The 24,307-nt window shown below is 45.6% G+C and overlaps 1 protein-coding gene across 19 annotated transcripts in view; it reads left to right on the top strand.

The window, feature by feature from the left end:
- The window catches only part of MSI2 (musashi RNA binding protein 2), a 428,220-nt gene that overhangs the window by 5,816 nt on the left and 398,097 nt on the right, over nucleotides 1-24,307 (top strand). For 2 of the 19 annotated variants that reach the window (XM_054671466.2, XM_054671469.2), the window contains exon 1: nucleotides 11,996-23,756. The exons of 16 other annotated variants lie outside the window; for them this stretch is intronic. In XM_054671466.2, the coding sequence (XP_054527441.1) occupies nucleotides 23,628-23,756 (129 nt within the window). In that variant the 5' untranslated portion in view covers nucleotides 11,996-23,627. Of the gene's footprint in view, nucleotides 1-61; nucleotides 1,046-1,093; nucleotides 1,308-11,995; nucleotides 23,757-24,307 lie in introns of those variants that run through there. One more of the 19 variants, XM_063799027.1, reaches the window with a different exon arrangement.

Raw genomic sequence — 24,307 nt, forward strand, 5'->3', positions numbered from 1 at the left:
CCTTCGGGGTATCAGGACAGGCTGGGCAAGTAGTCCTGTGAGATAACCATGCGTCTCTAAGTTAGCCATCCCAAGGTGGCTTCTGAACATCCGCTTGGGGGCAGGGACAAGTCTGATGCTTAGTGGGAGGACGTGTTTCCATCGACTGCAGTATTTTTTGCAAGGATTCTATTTGTTTTTTAAGCATTTCCAATATCATATCAGGAAAAGTCGAACATTTCCTTGTGACTCTTTTGGAGGGTACTCTTTGAGGCTTTACAACTTGGAGTTAATGCAGAGGAGTAGAGTTTGACTAAACAGCTGATCCTTTCTTGGAAAAAACAACTTCTCAGGCCCATAAAGCCTTAAATCTGGGAGGGCAAGCAGTGGATATCTTGGTTTTAGGTTGGTTGGATAAGTCAGGGCATACTTGAAACCAACAGTGCTTCTTATTTGTGCAAGTGCTGGTGCCTGGGTGGAGAAGTCCTGAAAATGTTGTAACCTTGTAGGAGTGGCACTACAAGACTTGCTTAAAGAATTGAGATAGGGCTTCACTTTTTTAGAAGTGTGTCGTTAACATAGTTTTCACTGAGCTTGCCAGGTGTGGCTATGAGAACACAGTTGCTTGAAGCCTAAGGTTAAATTGGAAGGGCTTATGGCTTACATGTTACATTTACACTTTTTAGTTAACTATTTTTCTTCCTTATGTAGCACTGGAAGAAATGCTTTTTATGTATCTTCTGGATTTGTCATTCTTTTAGGGAAAGGGGAAAAGTTGAAGCTTCTAAGTCGGAAAAGGTTCTGGCTTTAGCAAATTCTTTATGCATAGTCTCCCAGAAGTGGAACCTTTTAATCGTGTAAAGAGAGGAATGGTTTTGCACATTAGTATAGAAAAAGTTGGTGATTGTGATGGTACTTTGAGAATTTCAGGTCTGGGGCATACCACTTGATTGATTGATTCCTTCCTTCCCTCCTTCTTTCTCTCCCTCCCTCCTTGTTCTCTTCTCCCTTTTTTAAAGACGGAAACACAACTTTTTAAGTAAATACAATGAAATATTTTCTTCAGGCATTTTTTTGTAATGATTAAGCAAATACAATGAAATATTTTCTTCAGGCATTTTTTTGTAATGCTTAAGCAAATGATAGGAATTAATGATTAGGTTATTTTTGTACTTAGCACAAACTTTGGAATTGCCCTTATTGTTTTAGTTACTTCCCAAACTGTCTGTGATCCTTCACATTTCAGAGGGCTTCCCAGAGTTAGCAGTATTTCCTGGGTTTGGAGGAATTGCTGTTTCTTCCATAAGTGTGAATCTTCAAATTTCCAGGTTAGTCATTTGATCACTCAGAGCTTGGATCAGATTACCCAAGAGGGAAGCTGGAAAAATCCCTTACTTGGTAAAACCATGGGTTTGACCTGTTTTTCTCTCCCCTTTGTTGTCCCCCTTCCTTAACTTTGTTTTTAAATGAGAAAAGCAATATTTCACTTTAATACACTCTGCAGTGATGCATTCAACTTGAAAACGAGACAGAATATTTCTCAAACTTGTCAAAGTGTGCATTCCTTTCCCAACCCTCAACTCCACATCTGGAATGTTTGTAGGTGAATTAACGTGAAACCACTTGGGGGAGAACATCTTTCCATGAATTCTAGGGATTTAATAATAACACCTTACTGTGTATGACATACTTCACTTTACGGAGGACTTGGCTGTTCATTGTCTCCATCTGAATTCCATCTCCTGGGGCATTTGGCTGTTGTCCCTAACCTTCTCTCAGTCTCAGTGTGCTCATCTGTAAAGTAGGAGTGATGACATAGCTCTCCCAGAAGGTTTTTGTGTAGAGTAAAAGAGCATGGTCTGCGACAAAGGTCTTCGTCATTGTCATTATTTTTCTTGTCGGTTTTCTCATCATTGTTCCGGTTGTTGTTTGCAAGTGGGACAGCCTGGGTTCGGATGCTGGTGGTGCCACTCCTTAGCTGTGTCAATTTGAACAGGTCGTTTAACTTCTTGAACCTTCGTTTTTCCATCTCATAGAGTTTTTCTGCAGATTACGTAAATTAATAAAGGTAAAGGGACTGAAAAAAAAAAAAGACGTTGCATGGTAATGCCATAGAAGCGTTAACCTGCTATCTTATTTATTTATTTATTTTTGAGATGGGATCTCACTGTGTTGCCCAGGCTGGTCTTAAACTCCTGGGCCAAGCTATCCTCCCACCTCTGCCCTCTAGAGTGCTGGGATTATAGGCGTGAGCCACTGTGCCTGGCCAACCTGCTATTTTTTTCTGCCATTTTTATTAAGTCTTCACATCAATCCTGTGAGAGGTTGAGTAATAATAATGATACTAGTTGAATTTATATGCCAGGCACTATTGCAGAGACTTTATTAATCCATTTAATCCTCATGCAGCCCTATGAGGAGAGTACTAGTATGAGCTCATTTTATAAATGAGGAAACGGAGGCACAGATGGATGTCCAGGAGCCATACCCAGGCAACCTGGCTGTAGAACTGGGCCCTTCACCAATGTGCCATGCTGTGGGGGTACCTCAGGGGATGGCCCCTCTGCTGTGCGACAGGAGATGGGCTCGGAGAGGTCAGCGGGCTGTGCTGAGGGAACCATAGCCAGAGGCCCAGTACTTTGAAGTTCTGCGTTCCTGGGCCTAGGTGATTTGCCTTGCCCCATCATGTTATACCAGTGTGTGACACTGTCTTGTATCTTTCGATCTGACCCCTCAGGCCATCTTTTCAGATGGTTCTGGAGTTACTCAACCCCAGTGAGGCAACAGAGTAAATGCCAAGGTTGTATGGTGGTTGGGAATTGGGACAGGGTGGGGAGAAAGTGTCTTCCCTGTCTACGGTTATTTTCCAATAGAATTTGAGCCTGGCCACCGGGATTTCAGACTGGAGTTAGTGTTGGGGGCCAAAACCCAGCTGGTAGGAGCATAGAACTTTAAGTCGACCCTGATTTATTTATCATTTATCTCCCTTCAATAAAACTTCTGTGTTTTTGTGTTCAGGTCACAGTGGCAGAGGGAACCCTGCCCCTCCTCGTGGGATGGGCGAGGAGCTTGTAAATGATATGTCAGTGTGTGTTTCAGTTAAAATGAGTTTCTCTGCTTTCTGGCTGTCCCTCCTTGCTAACGCTCGCCAGAGAAATATTCCGTGGAGGTGTTAAAACAAGACTAGTGGAAAGAAATGGTAACTTAAAAAGAAAGAAAATCCATGGCAGTGAAGAACAGATTTCATATTAGTACTGTCATAATATTCTCTAATGTATCATATAAATAAAAATCTGTTTAGACCAGAATTTTAATAAGTCACCAAAGGAAGGTTTTGAATCCTACAGTTTATGTATCCCCCTTTGCGATGTAAATGTTCACATCTCAAGTGAAGTAGAGTGGGGAGACTCTTCGGAGACTAGAGGCTGTTAATTAGTGAAGTATATTTTGATCAGGGCAAGAAGACTGGTTCATTCTATATCTTCGTATTTCTCTGGATGATTATTTCATTTTGTAAAATATGTAAGAGTTCCCCCCCTCAAGCCCCTTATCTTTTTAAAAATTAAAATGGTCATGCTCTTCTAAAAAGATGACTTAATTTGAAGGCTTTGGAGACATGAGGATGATGGGGATCCATCACTCCCTGTTCTTTGCTCCCTTTGGACTGGAGTGTTGGCTGTCTGGAAGAGTTTTGCTTGAGCTCGTGGGTTATTTTCTTCTATGTGGAGGAACCAAGAGACTCTTTAGCATCTTTCAGCAAGAGCGAGGTCTGGGTGTACTCACCATCTGTCTTAATTATCCTTGTGTATAAGAAAACATTCCCATCTTTTCCCAATTGCCATTTCCTTCCTTAACTTTTAGAGGCCAGAACCTCATCTGTTGATGCAGGGAGATCTCACTTCTTTAACCTATTTCTAGTTGCCTTCAGTCACAGCGGGGTGGCCAGGGGCGAGTCACTTAAGCCTCCCCAAGGCTCAGTTTCCTCCTTTGTAAAAGAGGGAGAATTATAGTACTCACTGCCTGCAGTTGTTTGGAGGATAAATGCAAAATTCTTCACTGGGAGTCTGGCATAAAATAGCACCCCGCAAATGTCTGTTGATCTTATTATTATAGAATTATTATTTTTATTATTATTATTTTTAAGACGGAGCCTCACTCTGTCGCCCAGGCTGGAGTGCAGTGGTGAGATCTTGGCTCACTGCAACCTCCGCCTCCCGGGTTCAAGCAGTTCTCCCGCCTCAGCCTCCCGAGTAGCTGGGATTACAGGCACCTGCCATCATGCCTGGCTAATTTTTGTATTTTTGTAGAAATGGGGTTTCACCATGTTGGCCAGGCTAGTCTTGAACTCCTGACCTCAGGTGATCCACCTGCCTTGGCCTCCCAAAGTGCTGGGATTACAGGCATGAGCCACCGCGCCCGACCAGATAATTATTTTAATAGAATAAAAAAAAGCACAATGGTGAAATGACTGAAGGAAAATCTTAATTGGAATGTAAGCTCCCTGAGGGCAGGGAACTGTTGGTGGCTGCTGTTTGGTAACTAAATGAACGAACTGAATCCAGCCTGCTTTTTCCACCGTGGAGGTGGCTGCTACCCAGTAAAGTTACGTTGGTTGCTTCACATCCACACTTAGGTTGTAGCAGGGCTGAGCTAGCAGTCAGGTTTTCCTGTTTCTGTCTTGTCCTCTGACGTGGCTTCAGGGCCCTGGAAGGTTCTCTGCTAAGCACGCATCCAGATGGGTGCAATGGCAGCCCGAGCGTGTACACGCACACCTCCTGTTCTGGGGGAGTGGTTTCTTGGCAGCTTCTCAAGGGCGAAGGGTGAGTTTTCGGCATCTGGCCTTCCCTTGCTGCTGTGGGTCGGGTCATTCTAGCATCTTGCCATCTTGGATGATCTGCAGCTGTCATCTCGGCAGCCACCGTGAACCGGCCTGCCAGTGGGTTTTCTCATTCCCAGCGAGGATGTGGTGGTGTGTCTGCAGCCCTTTTCCACAGCAGCGAGGACCTGGGAGGATTAGTGGCTTAGCTTCTTTCTTGTCGGTGAGCACCGCTCCTTCCTATGTTCCAAGTCAGTAGCAGGTGTCAGCTCAAGGAGGAGGGGCACCTTGTCCTACAAATGTCCTTTCCCTGGATTTTGCTGTTCCTCACATGCTTTCGTTTCATTGTTGAGGTCAGTCTCCTAGGACTACGAAGCTCCTGTGTTCTTTGTCAGATGATTTTTGGCAGACAGGTGAGCCTCCTCTGCTGCCCGGGAAGGGAGGAGAAGGCAGTCTCGGAGGAACCAGCTGACCATCTCAGGTGCCCCTTGGGGCAGCGTCCATTCTTTGTGTCCTATTTTGTATTTTTAAACCCGGACAATCTTTGGCTGAAAACCCCGAGAACACACAGGGGAGATATAGTTCATCATCTCTCTCTTCCCGTTTGATCTAGTGTGTTCATTTAACAAGAGCTGGGTTAATCCTTGTTCATTGCCAACTGTATGCGTGCACCCACTTTTGGAGGGATTCAGGAAACACTCAGTGCTTCCTGATGTGCACGGAACACAGTCTCGACGTCTTAGCTTGGTGCTTAATTAAGGTCCTTCAAAATCTGTACCGGGGTCTTTTCCACCTTATCTCTCAATTCTTCTAGTTTTTGCTGCCTTGAAACTGAATGCTCACCCTTCTCTGAGAAACCTGTCCTTTTGCAGATTTCCCTCTCTGCACTGCCCTTCCCTTCTCTGTACACAATAGACCCTCTTTGAAAGCCCAGCTTCATCATTATCTTTTCCACGAAGCTGTCCCTGCCCCTTTGTGGAAACAGTCATACTTCTTTGGATTTCCACAGCACTTACCTTTTCTTTGGTTAAGCCCCTTCCAACAATAATAAATTAGCAAAAACTTGTGGAGCACATACATCTGTTGCATGTTGTGCTAGACATTCACTCATTCATTTATTCACCAAACAAGCACCGACCGTTTGCCAGATACTGTGCAAGATTCGGGGGATAGTGTGGAGAATATGACAAAGTTCCTGCCGTCACCAAACTTTTGCTCTAGTGGGGCAAATAAGCAGTGAGCAAACAGATAAGTATATAACATGCTCTCAGGTGTGATCACCAAAGCCAGGGAGGAGCGATGGCGGGAGTGGGGTGGACCATATCTTTGGTACAGTCAGTTGCCACTTTCAGTAGTTCAGAAATTATTTACCAAGTTTCTGCTCAGCACCGGGGATTGTGTTAGGTACTTTGTTCTGAGTTTCATGGTATTTAGGTTCATGCCTTATCTTCTCCATTGGACACAAGCATATTTTACTAATAATTAAAAAAAAAACCCAAAAACCCAGCCAGGTGTGGTGGCTCATGCCTGTAATCCCAACACTTTGGGAGGCCGAGGCAGGTGGGTCACGAGGTCAGGAGTTCAAGATCAGCCTGGCCAAGATGGTGAAACCCCGTCTCTACTAAAAATACAAAAATTAGCCAGGCATGGTGGCGGGCACCTGTAATCCCAGCTACTCAGGAGGCTGAGGCAGAGAATTGCTTGAATCTGGGAGGCGGAGGTTGCAGTGAGCCGAGATTGCGCCACTGCACTCCAGCCTAGGTAACAGAGCGAGACTCCATCTCAAACAAACAAACAAACAAACAAAAAACACCCCATCCTTAGCCCTTACTTCTGCACTTTTGTACATCGTGGACTTCCGTTTAGGTAGAGCGAATGAAAAACGCCAGAAGAAACACAGTTCTTGTCTTTAAGAACATTAGCTGCAGGTTGGGAGGAGGGGGTGACCTGTGATACTGGAAAGGGTGGGATAAGCACAGTAGAAGAGGTAGGAACAGCATTTTGAGGAAGGGCAATCTAAGCTTCTAGGAAGAGGTGGTCTTTGCCCCAGGTCTTGAAGATCAGGTAGGAAGGAATAATGGCAGGAATGCTGTTCTTCCTTCCGGCTAGGCACTAGGAAAGGGCAGGGTGTGCAGGTGTTGCAAAGGGTATGTGCTGCAGAGTGGTCTGGCATGAGGCTTGCAAAGTAGGTTGGAGCCAGTTTGTAGAAGGCCTCAAGGGCCCAATAAGGCAAACTGACAGGTGCTGTGGGGAACCTGTTGTGTGTCTGTGCGGGTGTATGGGGATGCTCTGTGGAATGTTCTGAGCTCATTCAGACCCGTATAGAAGCTGGGGTTACTGATAGGACCATGGCTGATGCTGTTGCCTGGAGAACTTCCAACCTGGGCTTGTGGCTTAAGCTTAATGCAGGCTATGTTCTCTCTGGCCAGAGTCTCTCTTGCCATAGACTCTTCTTCTTCAGGAGTGATGCTCTTAGCAGATGCCACCTCTACCTTTGGGGTGTGTGGCTGCTTACAAAGAGCTCTCTCATTCTCTTGTTTCTACCTTCTGTCCTCTCCTCTTTTCCTCCTTAACAAGGGACCATGATATAGATACAATTCCAAAGTCCTGTACTTTGTCCTTGTTTAAGCTGTGATCGTGACCTCACCATGTGTAGACAGTGAGATGTCATTTCTCAATGTGGACATCACAGATTGCCTGTATAACCCCAGTGTGTGTCCCGTGGCTCAGAGCAGTCTGACCTGTGACTTCATAGATGGTGTCTGCTTGGGGTCGCCTTTGGCTGAGTGTCTGCTTGGTGAAGAATATGCACTTTTGGAATCATGATCTCTGCTTTCCGTGTGGTATGAAGTGCGCAGGTGTGGTCTTGGGGCTGAGCACCCTGTGGTATGTTGTAGCAGCAGCCTCACTTGGTCGGTCCAGCTGGGACAGTTGTCCCACTGGGTCCAGAGTAGGATAAGATATTTTCCATTCTCCCTTCTTTTGAAGATAGCACCAGGCTTCCAACCATCTGGAATGTTAGCCTTAGGGTGGATGCCTGGCTGCTATCTTGCTTTATTTTAGCTGTGAGATTTTGAATAGTTAAAAAGAAAAATCCTAATTCAGAATAATGACTGTCATTTATTGTGAGTTTATATGTTATAGGCATAGTACCGAGACTATACACTTAGTCTTCTTTAATCCTTACAACAATCCTTTGAAATAGTTGGTATTATCTCCGTTTGACAGGTGGGTAAACTGGGGCCTGAGAGGGCAAACAGCTTTCTAGAACCATAGAACTAGCAAGGTTCAGGGTTGGCCTTTGGACCAAAGTCTCTCTGAATCCCAAGGCTTTATTCTCCTCTCTGCTAAGCCTTGCTGCATCCAACATGAGTGGGCAGAGTTGAGGTTGCCACTTTGCCTGATGGCTATAAAATGCTCAGGCTGAGGAATAGAATTTGTGATAGTCTAGCTGGAAAGCTTCAGGTTAATTTTTGTTACCTGTTTTCTGAGAGCTTGTTTAGCATAGGTAAGTGCCACTTACCAGCTATGGCATTTTAGACAAGTCACTTAGTGGTTTTGCACCTCCACTTGTACCTGTTAAATGGGATAGCAACCGTCCCTCCATTGTAGAATTGCTAAGGGTAAGATGGACTGAGCTAATGCATATGAATGGCCTAGGGTGATAGCTGCATGTTGTGGGTACAGTATAAGCATTCATCATCTGTTACTGTCCCCGAAAAATGTCCCTGCCCCCATCATCAGGGGACCTTATAACCGAGCAGCTCGTGGGTTGATTAGCACTGTTGCTCCTTTCTAGGGTGAGGGATAGAACAGCACATTGAGATTGGAAAATTCTGTGTCAGTGGCTTGGCCTGCTCATGAGGTCCTGGCTCTCGAGGCGAGATAGCATGCAGCCTTTATCTTGGGGATGCTTGATGGGCATTAGGAATTCATTTCCTTTTCCGTATCTGATGCCTGTGTTTTTGCTGCCTCTGAGAGTAAAGTCCCGGGGAGCAGCTAGGGAACAGCTGAGACACTGCTGTGTGAGAGGTCTCCCCATGAGTCTTCTCTCTCCCTGTACTGGTCTTTATCTGCCCGGGGGTAGCTCTACCAATGACTGATCTGAAAGCATCACATTCATTTATTTGTCACTGGCTGTGACAGGCAAGTTAATGCTAATGGATTCTTTTTTTAGCCTGTTGTCTGGGATGAGTTTCTCTCAAACGTCCTGAAATCTAAGGCATTAGGAGAATGTGTAACTTTTATGGCAGGGGAGGATTTATAAAATAAATAGGGTTTTGTGTGCAAGCACCTTACATTTAGGTTAGGGGTATGAGCAGCCAAGGAGCGGGGGTGTTGGGCAAGCACAGAGTCTTCTTTTTAAGAAATCCATTCAAGAAGAGCTCTAAATTGCTCTTTCTGTTTCAATTATGTGACAATTTCAAGGGTTTAGAAAAATCTAATAAAATGGTCTTGATGATGCATTCTGGGGAGAGAGTGCTTCAGAAGATCTAGGAGAATAAATTCCTTGGGGGTCAAGAGATTCTCGTTCCTGCCACCTTGGGCCTTCCTTCGTCTGGGTTTTTACATTTTTATTGTTTTGAAGGGCAGAAAATGGTGTAGGAATGTATTCAGGGCTTCATCCATACCCTCCACCGAAATGAATTATTCTCTTTGGGCAATTGCAAAATAGACGGGCCACTGCAATCTTTTTTTTTTTTAAGCTGACATATTGTAAACGACTTTCAGACCATGATTTGTGTGTGTAGTGATGTTGAATAAAGCACCAAAGAAAAGAAACTGAAGGAGGGGAAAGAGTGAGGAGGGAGGCGCTATAAAAGTTTTTTTCTTTTCTGCCATCAAAGCTTTTGATAGTTTCCTAAAGCACAGAAGTTTACAATGGAAGCGGGCTTTTGGGCCGCCTAGGGGAACAGAGTGCAGAAAGACCTAGTGTAGCAAAATGTGATGCTGAGTGACATTAATGAGGTGACCGCTCTGGTGGGAGGGAGGCAAGGAACCAGCCAAGTAGCAGTTCCCATGACTTGCTCTCAGCTGAGTGTTTCCTTCTGCATGCTTGCATGGGCGCCTGTGTGTGTTTGTGCATGCACACGTTGTGTTTCCTAAGTCTTCAGATGGAATTTTTAACACCAAACCCTGTTTGGTTTACTGTGGTGTTCTCCACCCTAAAGAGGCCGTGAATGTTGAGTTTTGTCCTTTATTCCCACCTGCTGAAAAGTAAAGTTTTCAACTTAGCGGCATTTTGTTTTTACTTTCTGGATACCTGCTGGAGGCTGGCTGGGCGGCGTGTCAGGCCAACATTACAGAGCTGGGCACTGTTGGAACACCAAACCAAGAGTGTGAAAAGTCAATATTCTCATTTCTGAAATGAATTCCAGGGAGAGGGGAAAAGAAAACCTGTTGGGGTACAGATCCCGCCCCTCCAAAGGCCCTAGATCGATAACACTTCATATTGGTGGCATAATTAAACATGGCAACAACTGCTTCTTAAATATTTCAGTGTCTTGGAAAGTAATCCGTATTTCCATGTTGCTCTTGTGCAAGAATTTCCACTCACTCAAGAACAAGAAAAGCTGCAACATTGGGGGTAGAAGAAGGTGAGAAACCTAGGTCTTGCTGATTTCCTGGATAGGAGCTCGAGAGTACCTGGCTCAGTTGTGAACTAGTTTCAGAAAGGAAGCTCGTATTTTCATCCCATTCCTCGCCATGGCATTAGAGTGACCATTCTAAACAGTACTGGGCGAGTGTTTTGAAAAACTGCTGCGACATCTTAAGAAAAATAGCCAGATAGGGCCTGGTGTATAGTGGAGTGGGTGGAAACACAGTGTGTATTTACTGATGCACTCTATTTTTTAAATCCCTTTCAACTCAGTTCCCTCTGGGATATCTCTCAAATGTGTCCTTTTTGTAGCTAGAGGCAAACAAGCAAAAAATGTTTCAACTTTCAGATATACTACTTAATAAAAACTAACTAGTGGATTCACCATGTCTTCTACCTGGGGAAAAAGGATCAAATTAGGATGCTTGCACCTAGGAGAGAATTGGGTTGTGAATCTCCACAAGATTGCTACATGTATATGTTTCCTCTTCTGTTTTCCAAAGAAGATAATTGGTTTTAGTAAGAACTTCTGACTTGATTAGGGGGCCCTTAGGAAATTAGAGTGTGTTTGAATTTCACAAGTATAATTTTAATTATACAAATTTTGCATTTTTCACTAGGGAGCCAGGTTCAGAACTTGTTTTCCTGTACTAATAGGGGTAGTAAAGCTGATTATGGCAGAATGCCTTACTTAAATTGCTTTGAAAATAAAAATCCTTGGATTTGATCATTGTTTTTCCCTGCAGTACACGATGTTCAGGTTAATGTCCATACACGTCCCATATTCTTGTTAAAAATGATTTTTTTTTTTTTTTTTTTTTTTACTGGATTCACACAACTGCAGAACAGACTGACATAGTGGGGATGTGGGTGGGGGGGGGGCTCATTATGAATTTTTCTGCTGCACTTGCTGAAAGAATTCAATTAAAGTTCTTTTGAGCACAAGTCCTGCCTGGGCAGTTTGCGTTTGGCAGGCCATCGCCTTAGCATGTTGTGATTGCCTTTATTGCCACGTCATCCTGTTTGCTCAAAGCCTGTGCATTCACGGCATTAGCCCTCCGAGCGGCCCCTCTGCAGCATGACCCCAGTGGATTAGAGTAGAAGGTGCCGTGGAAACAGTCACCTGGGTCTTTCCCCAAGCTATAAAGAGATGGTGGAGTGAGGATGATCAGACCCCCTGGGCATCCCAAGAGAAGGACTGATTGTGTTCATGGGAAATAACTGTTTTTTTCAGGGCTATCCAGACAAAACCCCCAAGTGTCAGAGGCGGGGAACTGCTCTGAGAGTTTGAACTCAAGCATCCTCAAACATCTACCCCAGTGTGGGGCTCTAAAAAGCTTCCTAGAGACCTGCTCCTGGGGCCTTCTGGGCCTTGTCTCAGATATTGACAGGAGAGATTCAATAGAAGAATTCGTTCACAATAGAGAAATCATGAAACCAGCTTGTGAATGACGTGATGCCACATAGGCCGGGGCCTGAGAATACAGGAAAACAAAACTGCAAATAGAGGCTGGATCCTACTCACCCCCATCACCCTGCATTTTACACATTGAAGTAAAATGTTATTTTTACTGTCGTTATTTTTATTACTTTCTCTCCAGGTGTTCTAGCTGAGCGTTTAAGAGCATGGACTCTGGAACCAGACTTTGAATCCTTGCTCTGCCACTGCAGCTGTGTGACCTTGAGCAAGCTATCTAAATATTCTGTGCCTTTGTTTTGTCATCTGTACAATGGAGATGATGATGGTATCACCTTCATGGGGTTGTCATAAGGATTATGGGACTTAACATAATAAAGTGTTTAGAATGGTGTCTGCAACATAAGGAAGTGTATGGGTGTGTGAGTTGTGGGGTTGTTAGAAAGGAGCACATCCTGTGGCAGGTTTGGGTAAGTGCTCCGTGCCTGCCTTACGTAGTAGTTGGAGAACGCTAAGTACTGCTGTCTTCTGCCTTACGTATTTTTCCTTAAGTAATGTTTGAGAAATACAAAAGAAGACACACACACGTGGTTGTGCGTTTATGCATATAAATGTATGTGACACGGGTAGAATTGCAGTGTAATTTGGATTCAGACAAATTCATGTGCCATAACGAAGTGCGTGGTTTGTTGGCAGCATGGGCTTTGGACTCAGAGGGACCTAGTTTGAAACTTGATAACTGCCACTAACTCTGTGACTTTAGGAAGGTGTTCCAGCCTTTCTGGGCTTCAATTCTGCACTTAAAAAAAAAGGGGAATAGTAGGGTTGTGGGGATTAAATGAGCCAGTATAAATAAGGCACCTGGTGTATGATGAATACTGAGAAAATGTGAATTCTTTTCTCCATAAACAACAAAAGAAAAATTTTAAAGCCATCTCGAACATGGGAAAGATACAAAGTGTTCTGTTCTTGCTGGTGATGAGAGTATCTGAAGTTAGTTGATAAGTCCTTAGAGGTCTGAGTAGAGAAAAGCAGGCCATAAAAGAGGGTGTTGTTATCCTTAGTCCACACGCCAAAGGGCTGTTTTAGCAACTTCATTTCACAAAAGCCACATTTTCAAGGGCAGGGAAATCATTTCATTTAGGAATCTTAGATGGTGTCCCCAGCCTTTGAAGATGCCTTTGTTCCTTTGACACTTGGTAGGAACTGGGAGCACAGGGCTGGATGGTCCAAGAGGAGGGAGTAACTTCAGAGACATGAAAGAGCCCCAGCTAGGAGGGAGCGAGGGAGAACCTTGGGATTGGGGGCAAGGGTTACTTTTTCATAGAAACTTTTGCTTGGGGATATGGAATAGTAGGTTTTGATCTACAAACCCATGAGCCCTGTCCTGTGAGTGGGAAGAAGATTGGTAGAGCTCAGGAAATGAACACAGTTCCCAGCCATTGGCCTGGGAGATGCTGACGCTCAGACCTATTGTCGGGGCTGGGAAAGCCCCTAGACCCCTTGGGGCATCCCCTGTATGTGGGTCCCTTTCACTTCATGTCCACTGGGTGGAATTTACCAGGTATTGCTGGGAACGGGGAACAAGATCATGATTATAAGTGGATCCTGGACAGGGGATGGAGTGCGTGTGAATGTTAGTGTGTAGAGGATGGAGAGGGAAGGAGAGAAGGGGTGGCCGGGAGGAGGGAAATAGCAGTAGATTACATTGACTAATTATAGGGAAAAAGCCATATTTGCTGCTCCATTAAGTGATCACTAGGCTATGAAGCAGTTTATTGTAATTAATGCAGAAACAGCAAGTAAGTGTTTGAGTTTGGAGTGGAGGGTCTCCAGGACCCCCTCCCTCCTTCAGTTCTCTGTGCTCACTGTCTCCCTCCCCTCCCTCAAGTTCATCATCCTTGGAGAGAAAGAGTCTTGGGGGAGCATCTTTTTGGGAAGGGCTGTATAGCACAGTCTTGGACCAGTTTTCTACTGGTTTATTTTGACAAAGCAGGAAGATCTTTTACCTGACCTCCTTCAGAAGATTCTGTAGGGGTTTTTATGTTTTCTAAGGCTGAAGGAGGAGGGACAAACTCATGTCATCATTGCTATTCTTGCCACAATCATTTTAATTTCAGCACATGAAAGTGGCAGGTTACACATCCAAGTCCATCGAGTTATGGGCCGTGTGGAGTTGTGATTGCTTTCCTTGATGATTTCTTGTTCAAATCAGCAGTGCTCTTAATTTTCCAGATGAAGTAAAAAGAAAATTGGAGACTCCCCTCCCGCCTGGCGTCTCTTCATCCAAGGTTTTCTGAGCATGACTCTGATTTGGAGGGTTAATATTAATTAGGAGCCAGTTTAGACCTCAGTTGCTTGATGAGGTAGCTTCAACTGTTGTCACGAATGTGGCTCCTTTTTGCTTGTACCTGCTTTTGGTGAAAGTTTCTGGGTTTAAAAGCCAAAGGAAGAAATATGCAGAGAAAGATAGAGGAGGGGACAATTACTAAAGAAGTGCAAAGCATTCTCCTAGAACTTGAGGGAGGAACAAGACCAGAGAGCCTGGGTGGGTGTGGGTTCTGAGCTACTACGTTTCCCAGCGTGCTGCCGCTGCTGTTTGCCTCAGTTTCCTTTTTTGTAAGTAAAGGTCATCTCTCTAGCTTCCTAAAAGGGCCATGACTCATTTCCTTGGTTTCCAAATTGGGTGACGCTAGAATTTCTCTGAGGCAAGTCCCTGGTGAGTGCCAGGTAACGGAGGCGCCTCATTTTTGTGCCGAGGCTCAAGGTTTCCTGGCTCCCAAGTTTTCCCAGAGCTGACTCGGTCTCCTGGGGGACGGTGGCAGAAAGGATGAGACCAGAGACAGTGAGTGAGCCCCACTGCATAGTCAGGGGAAAGGAGACCTGGAGAGGAAGGGACCTGCTCTCCTTGGGTTGTATCATGTTAGGGACCTTTCTTCTACGGACTGGGGGTTTGGGTTGGTTTTCTTTTCTTTTTTTTTTTTTTGAGACAAAATTCCGCTGTCTCGCCCAGGGTGGAGTGCAGTAGCACGATCTGGGCTCACTGCAGCCTCCGCCTCCCGGGTTCAAGTGATTCTCTTGCCTCAGTCTCCCAAGTAGCTGGGTTTACAGGTACCCGCCACCACACCCAGCTAATTTTTTTGTATTTTTAATAGAGGCGGAGTTACACCACGTTGGCCAGGCTGGTCTCGAACTCCTGACCTCAAGTGATCTGCCTGCCTCAGCCTCCCAAAGTGCTGGGATTATAGGCGTGAGCCACCGCACCCGGGCTAGTTTTCTTTTTGACAGGGTGGTTTGGGTCATGAGGGAGTATGGCAGACCATGCATGGGTGTGAAAGTTCCAGTCCTAGCGGGAGAGACTTGACTTCTGTCTCTTGGTCTCTTAGCCCAATGCTGATGTGCTGAACATGACCTCAGGCACTTTGCCTTGCAGCTCCATGTTTCGATTTCCCCATCTGTAGATGGGAAGAATGAAGGCATGTGGTGGGAAGCAGTGCTGATTAGGGCTTAAGAGAAGAGGCTTAGGAGGCAGACAGTCTTAGGGTTTCTTTCTGGCATAATAGTTTCCTAGCTGCTTGACCTTGGGGAGTTCACTTAACTTTGTTAGTCCTCAATTTCCTGATATGTAAAATGGTATAATACCATATGAGCATCTACCTGACAGGATTGTTGTAATGTTTACAGGAGACAGTGTTCATAAAGTACACCGCCTGGGAGGTGGCTAGCACATTATTCCTGGGGGCTACTGTTACTATTAACAGCTCCATAGTGATTTGACCAAAGGTTTCTGAGAGTTGAGCCAAGACGCGGACTAGATGGGACCACATTGAGAAAACATTTGAGGCTGGGTGCAGTGGCTCACGCCTACACTCTAGGAGGTAGAGGTGGGAGGACTGATTGAGGCCAGGAGTTGGAGACCAGCCTGGGCAACACAGTGAGAACCCTCTCTACAAAAAATACAAAAATTAGCCAGGTGAGGTGGTATATGCCTGTAGTCCCAGCTACTCAGGAGGTTGAAGTGGGAGGATCTCTCGAGCCGAGGAGGTTGAGGCTGCAGTGAGCTATGATCACACCACTGTACTCCAGCCTGGGCAACAGAGCAAGACCCTGTCTCTTAAAAAGAGAGAAAAAGAAAGAAAACATTTGAGCTCCATAGATTGACATTCTGATTTGAACAGTTTCCCATAGAGGGAGAATTGCGGCGAAAGAGGCAAGGCCTGCCCACAATGCATGGTCTGGGACTTAGCTGATGAAGTGCTCTGCACCACCCAGCTTCGAGGAGATGGGGACTGGGGTTTCCCCTTGCTTGACATCTTAACTACTTCACTGCAGGAAAGGGGAGGAGGGACAAGAGGAGGACCAATCCCCAAGGGACACGGAGACCCACATTAGGTTTTGGAACCCACGCCTGGTACTATCTGAATTTAAAAGCCTTGCTTGACTCAGGCGGAGCTGATCAAAGGCCATTTGCTGTTTTAGAGTGTTCCTATGTGTGCTTGGCAGACAGAGTTGTCTTTTTATTGCTTCCATTCCCACTAAGACCTCCATCCCCCCACTGCCCCCCCACCCCTTGGTGAGCTTGGTGAGATGTGTTTTTTTTTTTTTTTTTTTTTTTTAATTTTAAGTTCCAGGATACATGTGCAGGATGTGCAGGTTTGTTACAAGGTAAATATGTGCCATGGTGGTTTGCTGCACCTATCAACCCATCACCTAGGTATTAAGCCCTGCATGCATTAGCTATTTATCATGATGCTGTCCCTCCTGATGAGATGGTTTTAAGTTGGCACCAGCACCTGTTTCTCATGCCTTGCGTATGCAGCAGGAACTGTGAACTAGAGACAGGTTCATGCCCTTTGGCCACTGCAGACGTGGAGCTGTGGACGCCAGTACTTGTGTGGAGAGCCGGTGTCTGTTGGCTGTATCTCAGCTTTCTTTTCAGGGCAGACCTGATACAGGTGTTCTAAGTGGGAAAAGCCTTAGCACTTGTTGTGAACTATTATATTGTTACTCTCTGGAAGGGAAGGTGGAAAGGGGAATCTATGCCAGTGAGCACAACACAGGCCGCATATGGACAAACATGAGGTTGCTCGGCATGCTCTTAGGCCCAGAGGAGACAGAATCAGATACTAGCCTATCCTCTGGCTGCTCCCAGGCTAGCAGGGAGGTAGGTGTCTAAACCAGGATGTGAGCTAGAGGGGACTATAGCCGTGCACAGGAGGGGCACAGAGGACGGAGCAAGCAGGGCAGGCTTCACGGAGGAGGCCTTGTGAGCTGAATCTTGAGAGAGAGGAGATCCTTCAAGTTGAGGGAACTGTGGGAGCAGTTAGACAGCTTGGATTTTGGGGGGTGTAGCACATTGCTCCTTATGAGCTGGGGTGTAATGTGCAGAGGAGGGCAGAGGGAAGATTGATTTGCTCATTATGCAACAAATGTCTGGAGCTCCAGTCCTGAACCAGGCCCAAAGCTGGGGAATAGCAACTCAGTCCCTGCCCTTGTGGAGTTTGTGGCTGGCAGGGGCATGTTCATTAAACAACTTATTGCATGATTCACTACTTTTCTTTTTCTTTCTCTTTTCTTTTTTTTGTGAGACAAGATCTTGCTCTGTCTCCCAGGCTGGAGTGCAGTGGCACAATCAAAGCTCACTGCAGCCTTGAATTCCTGGGCTCAAGCGGTTCTCCTGCGTCAGCCTCCCAAGTAGCTAGGACCGCAGGCACACATCACTGTGCCTGGCTAGTTTTTAAAATTTTTTGTAGAGGTGGGTATCTCACTTTGTTGCCCAGGCTGGTTGAACTCCCGTGAGCTCAAGTGATCCTCTTGCCTTGGCCTCCCAAAGTATTGGGACTACAGGTGTGAGCCACAGTGCCTGGCCTGATTCATGATTGAAGTACCATTACCATAAATGCTATACATCCATGCATTGGATGTTAAAGGGATCATAACAAAAAAAAAACAGTGTCCTTTGGGTTTGGGGAAGGCTTCCTGGAGAAATAACATTGAGGCTGAGCTTGATGTAGGGAGGGAAGTAGCAGGGTGCATTTCATGTGCTGAGGGAAGAGAGGGTGGCTGGAATGCAGAGAGTGAGGAGGACAGGGGGACAGGCGAGGTCACACTTGCGTTGGCGGGGATAAAAATTCTTATCTTAGGAGGGTTGGGGAAGCCATCCATTTAAAAGTTTAAGAGATGGGATGGGAAATGATCAGGTTTGCGTTTTGAAAATATCTCTCTGACAGTCTACACGAAAAGTGGCTTGTGGGTACCCCAGGGGGCTATGGGGGAATCAGTAAGTAAGTTGTTGTGGTGATCCACTTGAGGAAGGATGGCTGCTTAGCTGAGTTCTTGGAGGTAGTGATGGAGACCAGTGGATGGATTTGAGATGCATCTGAATCGGAGCAGCAGCTTGGTGGTTTGGTTAGCTGAGGAGTAGCAAGCGTTAAAGGTGAGAGGCAAATTTGACTTCTCATGGATGTGGGCAGAGCCCCCAACCCCCACCTCCGTGAGATTGAGAGTGTTGGCCCATGCAGGGGACAGGCAGGGCAGGTGTGCCTGGCTCAGGGGGTTGAGTGTAACCCCTTGGCTGGCAATCGGCGTACTCTTAATGACGGACCCCTATTGGTAAACTTGTTTTTGAGCTTGCACTGTATACATGTTTATTTATAAATGACATACATATACTTCTGTACTAAAATAGCATGCTCCTAATAAGGCAAATCATTAAAAATAAAATAGGATGAGAAAAAAAGCTAAGCACACATAAACATTTTAATCTTTTTCTTCTAAACCCTACTTCGGAGACCACTGCTTTTGGCCATGGGGAGCACTTAATGAGTTTTAGGGTGGGGGTGGCCAGGTCAGATGGGTGTTGGGGAAAGAGCACTCTGCAATCCAGGGGCTCTCCCGTGAGTTCTGCCCAGGCCAGGGGCCCAAGGAGGAGGTGCTCTTGCAGTCTTGTCGTGTGTGGCCTGGTGAGTCAGGGACATGAAATTGTGGCATAATTGCTATCCCCCGAGAAGTGATGTTGGCAATATCATACCAGGTGTGTGAGGGCTTATTGGTGTTTGATGTTTGCTAGTCTGTGTGTGCTCAACCTATGGGAATATGGCAAGGCCCGCTCCCCTGTGGTCCAGCAGGTTCCTGTCTAGAGGGCTGAAGGCCATAGTTAGCCAGGGAGAGCCTGATCTTCTAAAGAGAGCATCACGTGAGGGATATAGTGTCAGTTTTCAGCACCTCTACTACCTGCAACGCCATCACCAGCCAATTCTGAGCTCATGTGGGCCACTCTTCCCCTTCTTTCTGGTGGATTGATAATCATACTTCCCTACTGAACTCCAAAGACTGAAAATGATGCAAAGTGAATTGTTTCTATCTTTGCAATCCAAACGTTCCTCTTCGTTTACTCTCCAAATCCCTTCCAGCAAATTGGTATTGCCACTCTCCCTCCATCCCTGGGTTCTCGGGGCTAATTCTGTTCCAGCTCGCTCTGTTTAGCTCTTTCTTCGAGCAGAACCCAAGCTAGGATCTTGCCTTCCAGAGAATGCTTTAAAAAGCCTTGTTTCCCAATATACTGCGTTTCAGTTTTCCACGAGTGCAGCCATGCTCGGGAGAGGCGTACGAGCTGCTTTTACATGTGAGAGGTGAACAAATCAAAGGTGAGCCCGTTCTGCCTCAGTGAGGCCTTTTGTGTAAAAAGGGCCTTCTGGAGTAAAGCAATCAGGTTGACTGACAACTGCTGAGGCTACCAGTGACAGTCCTGCTCCGTGGGATAACTTGGAGAAAAATCAGGGCCAAAAGCAGACAAAAGGATGTCCAGAAACTGGAGGTGGGGAAGCCTGAGTGAGATCAAACAACCTGAAAATGTGTCTTCCATCCATTTAGGGCTTTATGTGCAGCGAGGTTGGAGTGGCTGGCTGAGGATGTCAACATTTTAAATTTGTCACTGCTTTGACTTCCCTAGCTTTATCTCCCTTCAGATCAAAGCGGGGAGACTAGGAGTTGTCACTACTGGATTTGGTTTCAGACTATGTTGGTGTACCCTTGCTTTATGACCTTGGGGTTTCCTGTCTTTGCTTGGGGTGACGGGTTCATTTCAAACAAGTGAGATGTGTGTTGTGGTCTTTTATTCAGAGTGGGGAGCTCTTAGAAGCACCCACAGAGGCTTTGAAAGGACTGGGAAGCGGCTTGGAGGGCCAGTTGCGTATTTTCCAAGGATTCCTGAATATCAGGAATCCAGAAGTTTCTATTTGTTAGCCTTGCTGCTCCTCCAAGGAGCCATCCTGAAGGCAGTTTAGTCCTGCACCGGGAGACAAGGCACAGGCCTGAAGAATTCCTGCCCCCTGCTGAATAATAAATCTGATACTAAAATTAGTGCTGGCCTCCTGAGCCATATTTCTTGCTGAGATGATAAAGAAGTGTGTGTGTGGCAGGCTCGTCTTTCAGGATTGGAGGATGTTGCTTTATGTCAGATAAGTGCCCAGGTCTCGAGATCATTTTTTTATGGCAGCCTCTCCCCCATTTCCCTGCTTCCTCTCCCTGTTCTGTTTTTTGTTAGGGGTAGGAGTAGGTAGGGGTGGATAGGGGAGAAATATTTTAGCTTGTCTTCTGGTTTTGTGTAAGTCTCTGTCACCGTAGGTAGATGTTCCTTGAGAATCTTTCTGAAGGTTTTATAATTGAGTCTTTTACCTCCGTGACAAGATATTATTCACTTTCTCTAAAGCGTTTACTTTATGCTTGGGCTGGGGTTGGGGGTTGGGGGGCAGACTTTTTTTTTTTTTTTTTTTTTTCAGGGAACTCTGTCTCTAGAAGAGACTTGCCGTCAGGGCAGTTGAATGGCCAGCTTACGACTTTAATAATTGAGGCGGCATCTGGGCCCCTTGCTGAACGGCAGTCCTTCTGGCAGGGCGATTTTGCTTTTAAAATAACCATGTTCACCTTTAACTGCAAACGGCTGTGACGAGAGTTGTATTTAATTTTAAATTGCCCATGTCCAGTAACCCTCTGTACCTCTTTAAATAATAAAATGTTTTTAATCTTCCTGCAGCTGTGTTCTCTGTGTGGGGGCTTGCCATTTTTGGAAGAGAAGGGGGCTTCTGTGCCTCCTCTCCACTCCCTTTCTTTTCCCTTTCAAACTCACCGGGACTTCTAGAAAATGCCATTTCGCTAAGGGCGGAATCTGGCCTGTAAAGTCTCTGGAGTGAGTGCTAGGAAGTTTATAAGCAGAGGCCGCACAGGGTCAGTCAGTAATGTCAGCCCCTGGGGCTGAAGTGCTTCCTTTGTGGGCAGAACCCCAGAAGTCCCTTTGTATCGCTGACCCATTAAAGACTTTTTCTCCCTATTCCCCGCCTCCAACTTCAGGGGGGCTTGATTTGTCTGTTATAATCGGAAACAGATTTTGGGCTCCTGATCCATTATAGATGTGTTTGAGATGGATGCCAAACCTGAAGCACTTAAAGAGCATGTGAAAATGTGTTTAGATAGAAAGGAAAGAAAGGAAGAGAGAGGATGAGGAAAGAAACAGCCTCTTCCAAATCCCCCAACTAGAAACAATCCTGAAATGATAACACACAACAAAAAACAAACAAACAAAAAAACTCGATTTAGGCCCTAAGAAAGCATGGGAGGAGAAAATTAGGCTCCAGAGTCAGCCAAGTTGGTGCTTAGTCTGGGATGAACAGCCCAGTGAAGGAGGTTAAAGGAGGCGGAAGACCACACGCGCACGCGCACTCCCGGAAGCGTGGTTCAGGTGGGGCCGCCCGGGTCCAGGGGAATGTGTGTCCCAGGCTTGGAGCAGAGGGTGGCAGGTGGGTGGGGACGCATGGGAAGCACTCACGTTGTGCCCGGCAGGTCCATGTTTCTATCCCGGAGACCCTTGGGTTAGGAAATATTGATTGCTCTGTATTTGTAAACAATCTTTAAGGGGATCTAGTGCCAACACAAATAGTCAACTTCAGGCGAATCAAGCGGCCTCCTCTCAACAGGGAAGCCCATTGCTCTGATTTTCTGGATCGACACAGCCCCAGATTTATTTTCCTTTTTAATTCTCAAAAGGGGCCCGCTGAGTTGAGCATTGCCCAAGTATTGGTTTCTTTTCATCCCTGTTGAATTTTTTCCCTTCTTTAATGAAAAAGTTGGATTGGCTGTGCTGGGCCCTCCACCCGGTCATGGTAGTCCTGGTGACGCCTGGCTGCAGGGTTTCGAAGGTGGCCCTCATTTCAGCTGTCCTTGAGGCTCACTCCTGTGTTCCCCCTGCCCCTGCCATCCACCCCGCACCCGCCACCCCGAAACGTTTGTAGTACAGCTGGGGGCCTAGAACTCGAACTGATGTGTCTCTCACTCCAAACAAAAAATAAATCTGTGTGCTTTATGTATGTGTTTTAGAGGTGTGCCTGTGTGTTTTTTCTCTTGACAAGCTCATTCCCTACAGCTGTGCAGTCACAGCCCACTTTGAAATCTGCAGCATATATATATTTTTAAGTGAATAAGTATGAAGAGATGGGAAGATGTGGTTTGACTGGAATCCCACGTAAAACACTCTGACCCCAATTTTTAAAAAAGTATTTCATTAAAATGTTGTAGGAGACTGTTACTGAGAAGAAGAAAGTTTCTAAGTTGATGGGATTCTTGTGTCTCCTAGTGTAGAGTTGATTTTTTTTTTTTTTTTTTGGGTCACCATGGAGATGAGAAGCATGGGGCTTCATGGCGTCATCTGCCCCCATTGGGGGAGGGCTTGTTGGCACAGGTCACCTCTGGATCAACCTCAGCCTCATCTGCTGGGGATGGGAGAAGCTCAAGTTGGCCAGGGGTTTACCCTATGCCCTCCTCAACCAGAATTAAAATGACCTTTTTTTTTTTTTGCCTTCGAAGACAACGTTGGTAACAATTTATTGAAACTATGGAGCTTAGCAGTGATCAGTTTTTGGATTTTCTCTTTCTTCAACCCCTCCCCTTTCTGGAAGACTTGTAGGAGGAAAGGGGAGGTTTTTCTGTGCATAGATTGGCGTCGGTTTCTTAGAAGTTTCTTCTTTTCACCTTAAAAAAAATTGTTTGCATCCTTCCCCTTAGATAAGGATCCATCAACATCCTTGTTAGAGCCCAGTGCGGAGGGGACCCTGAGGCACATACTGTTTTCAAGGTTAGATAGCAACAAACTTTCAGAGTAGCCGGAGTTTCAGGGGAGGGAGGGTTCTTTGGGTTCAAGGTTACCCATTTTTCCCCTGCTAGGAAGAAAGCCTTTTTGTTTTCTTTTGCCGACTTCTTCCAATAGCTTAGAGCAAATAGATTAGCAACCCAGCAGAAACCAAACCAAGGAACAAATAAAGGGGAAGTTTGCAGAGGGCCCTTGGCTGGGGTCTGGCTGCTGCTGAGGAGGCCAACTTGCGGTTTTCCATTTTCACGGTGAACCGCATTGTCTCAGCGTTCGCTGGTATTCACAAAATCAGAAAGAAAGGAAGGTGGTGGTGGGAGGGCGCACTTTTCAGGAGAGGCTGGGGTGTGGGGAAAGTATGCCCAGCTGCATGTTATTAGCAGCCTTCAAATAAAGTTTGTGGAAGGTTCCGGCCCCCACAGTCACGCCTGGGAAGCTTCTGTGTTCTTAGTAGGTGTTTTGAATTCTGTGGGATGGAACTGAACGTTTAAAAACAGTTACAGGAACGTCTCCCCAAGTAGGTATTCCTGAGAATTTCTGTGTACATGGAACTCTATTTTCTTAGCAAGCATCGTTATATTTTTAGAAATGTTTTCTTTTCTCCTTGCCCGTCAGTTAGCCAAGCCTCCTACCACTCACTTTCTGTTGTGTAGTTCTGATTTTCCGAACAGGTGTTTAGATGATGAGGGGTTATATTAAGAAAGTACTAAAGAATACGTCTTATCACGTGAATCAGTATCTTTTTATTCAACATGGATGGAGTGGGAGTGGAGACCAATCTGTTTTATATTCCTGCAATCTGATGAGGGTAAGAAAAAGTTCATGCTGTTCATATTAGCTAGCCAGCCTCTTTCTCTCTTTCCCTCCCTTCCTTCTTTCTTCTTTATTTTTTCTTTCTTTCTTTTGCCTAATACCTAATTCCTTATCTCATTTTTGGGATTTTGAGAGAATAATTTTCATGTGGGGGCGACAGAACTAGTGGTTGTAGTTTCACTTGTTTTTTTGACATTAAGGAAACAACAAATAGTCTTTTTTTTTTTTTTTTCCTCAGACTGAGCACACATTTTAAGTGTTTTAGGGGGAAGCTCTGAAGGCAGTTTGTGGTGATTTTTAAAGAAATGTTTTTAAAGCTTTAGTCTCTCCTGGAAGCTTTGTGTGTCCCTGCATTTTCCTCGACGGTCGCTAATAAGAACTGCTGATCTAAATCAGTGTCTCTGAGAGTCATTGATTCACTAATTGCTCATCATCGAGTCCTGGCTTCCCCCTCCTGCTGCGAGCACTTTTGTTTTCTGCTATTCTGCAAGGAATTGGACAGATTTCTGGAGTGTTTAAGAGGTAACCAATAAAAGAGTTTGGCGT

The sequence above is a fragment of the Pan troglodytes genome, chromosome 19 (assembly GCF_028858775.2).
Source record: "Pan troglodytes isolate AG18354 chromosome 19, NHGRI_mPanTro3-v2.0_pri, whole genome shotgun sequence".
Taxonomy (NCBI): Eukaryota; Metazoa; Chordata; class Mammalia; order Primates; family Hominidae; genus Pan; species Pan troglodytes.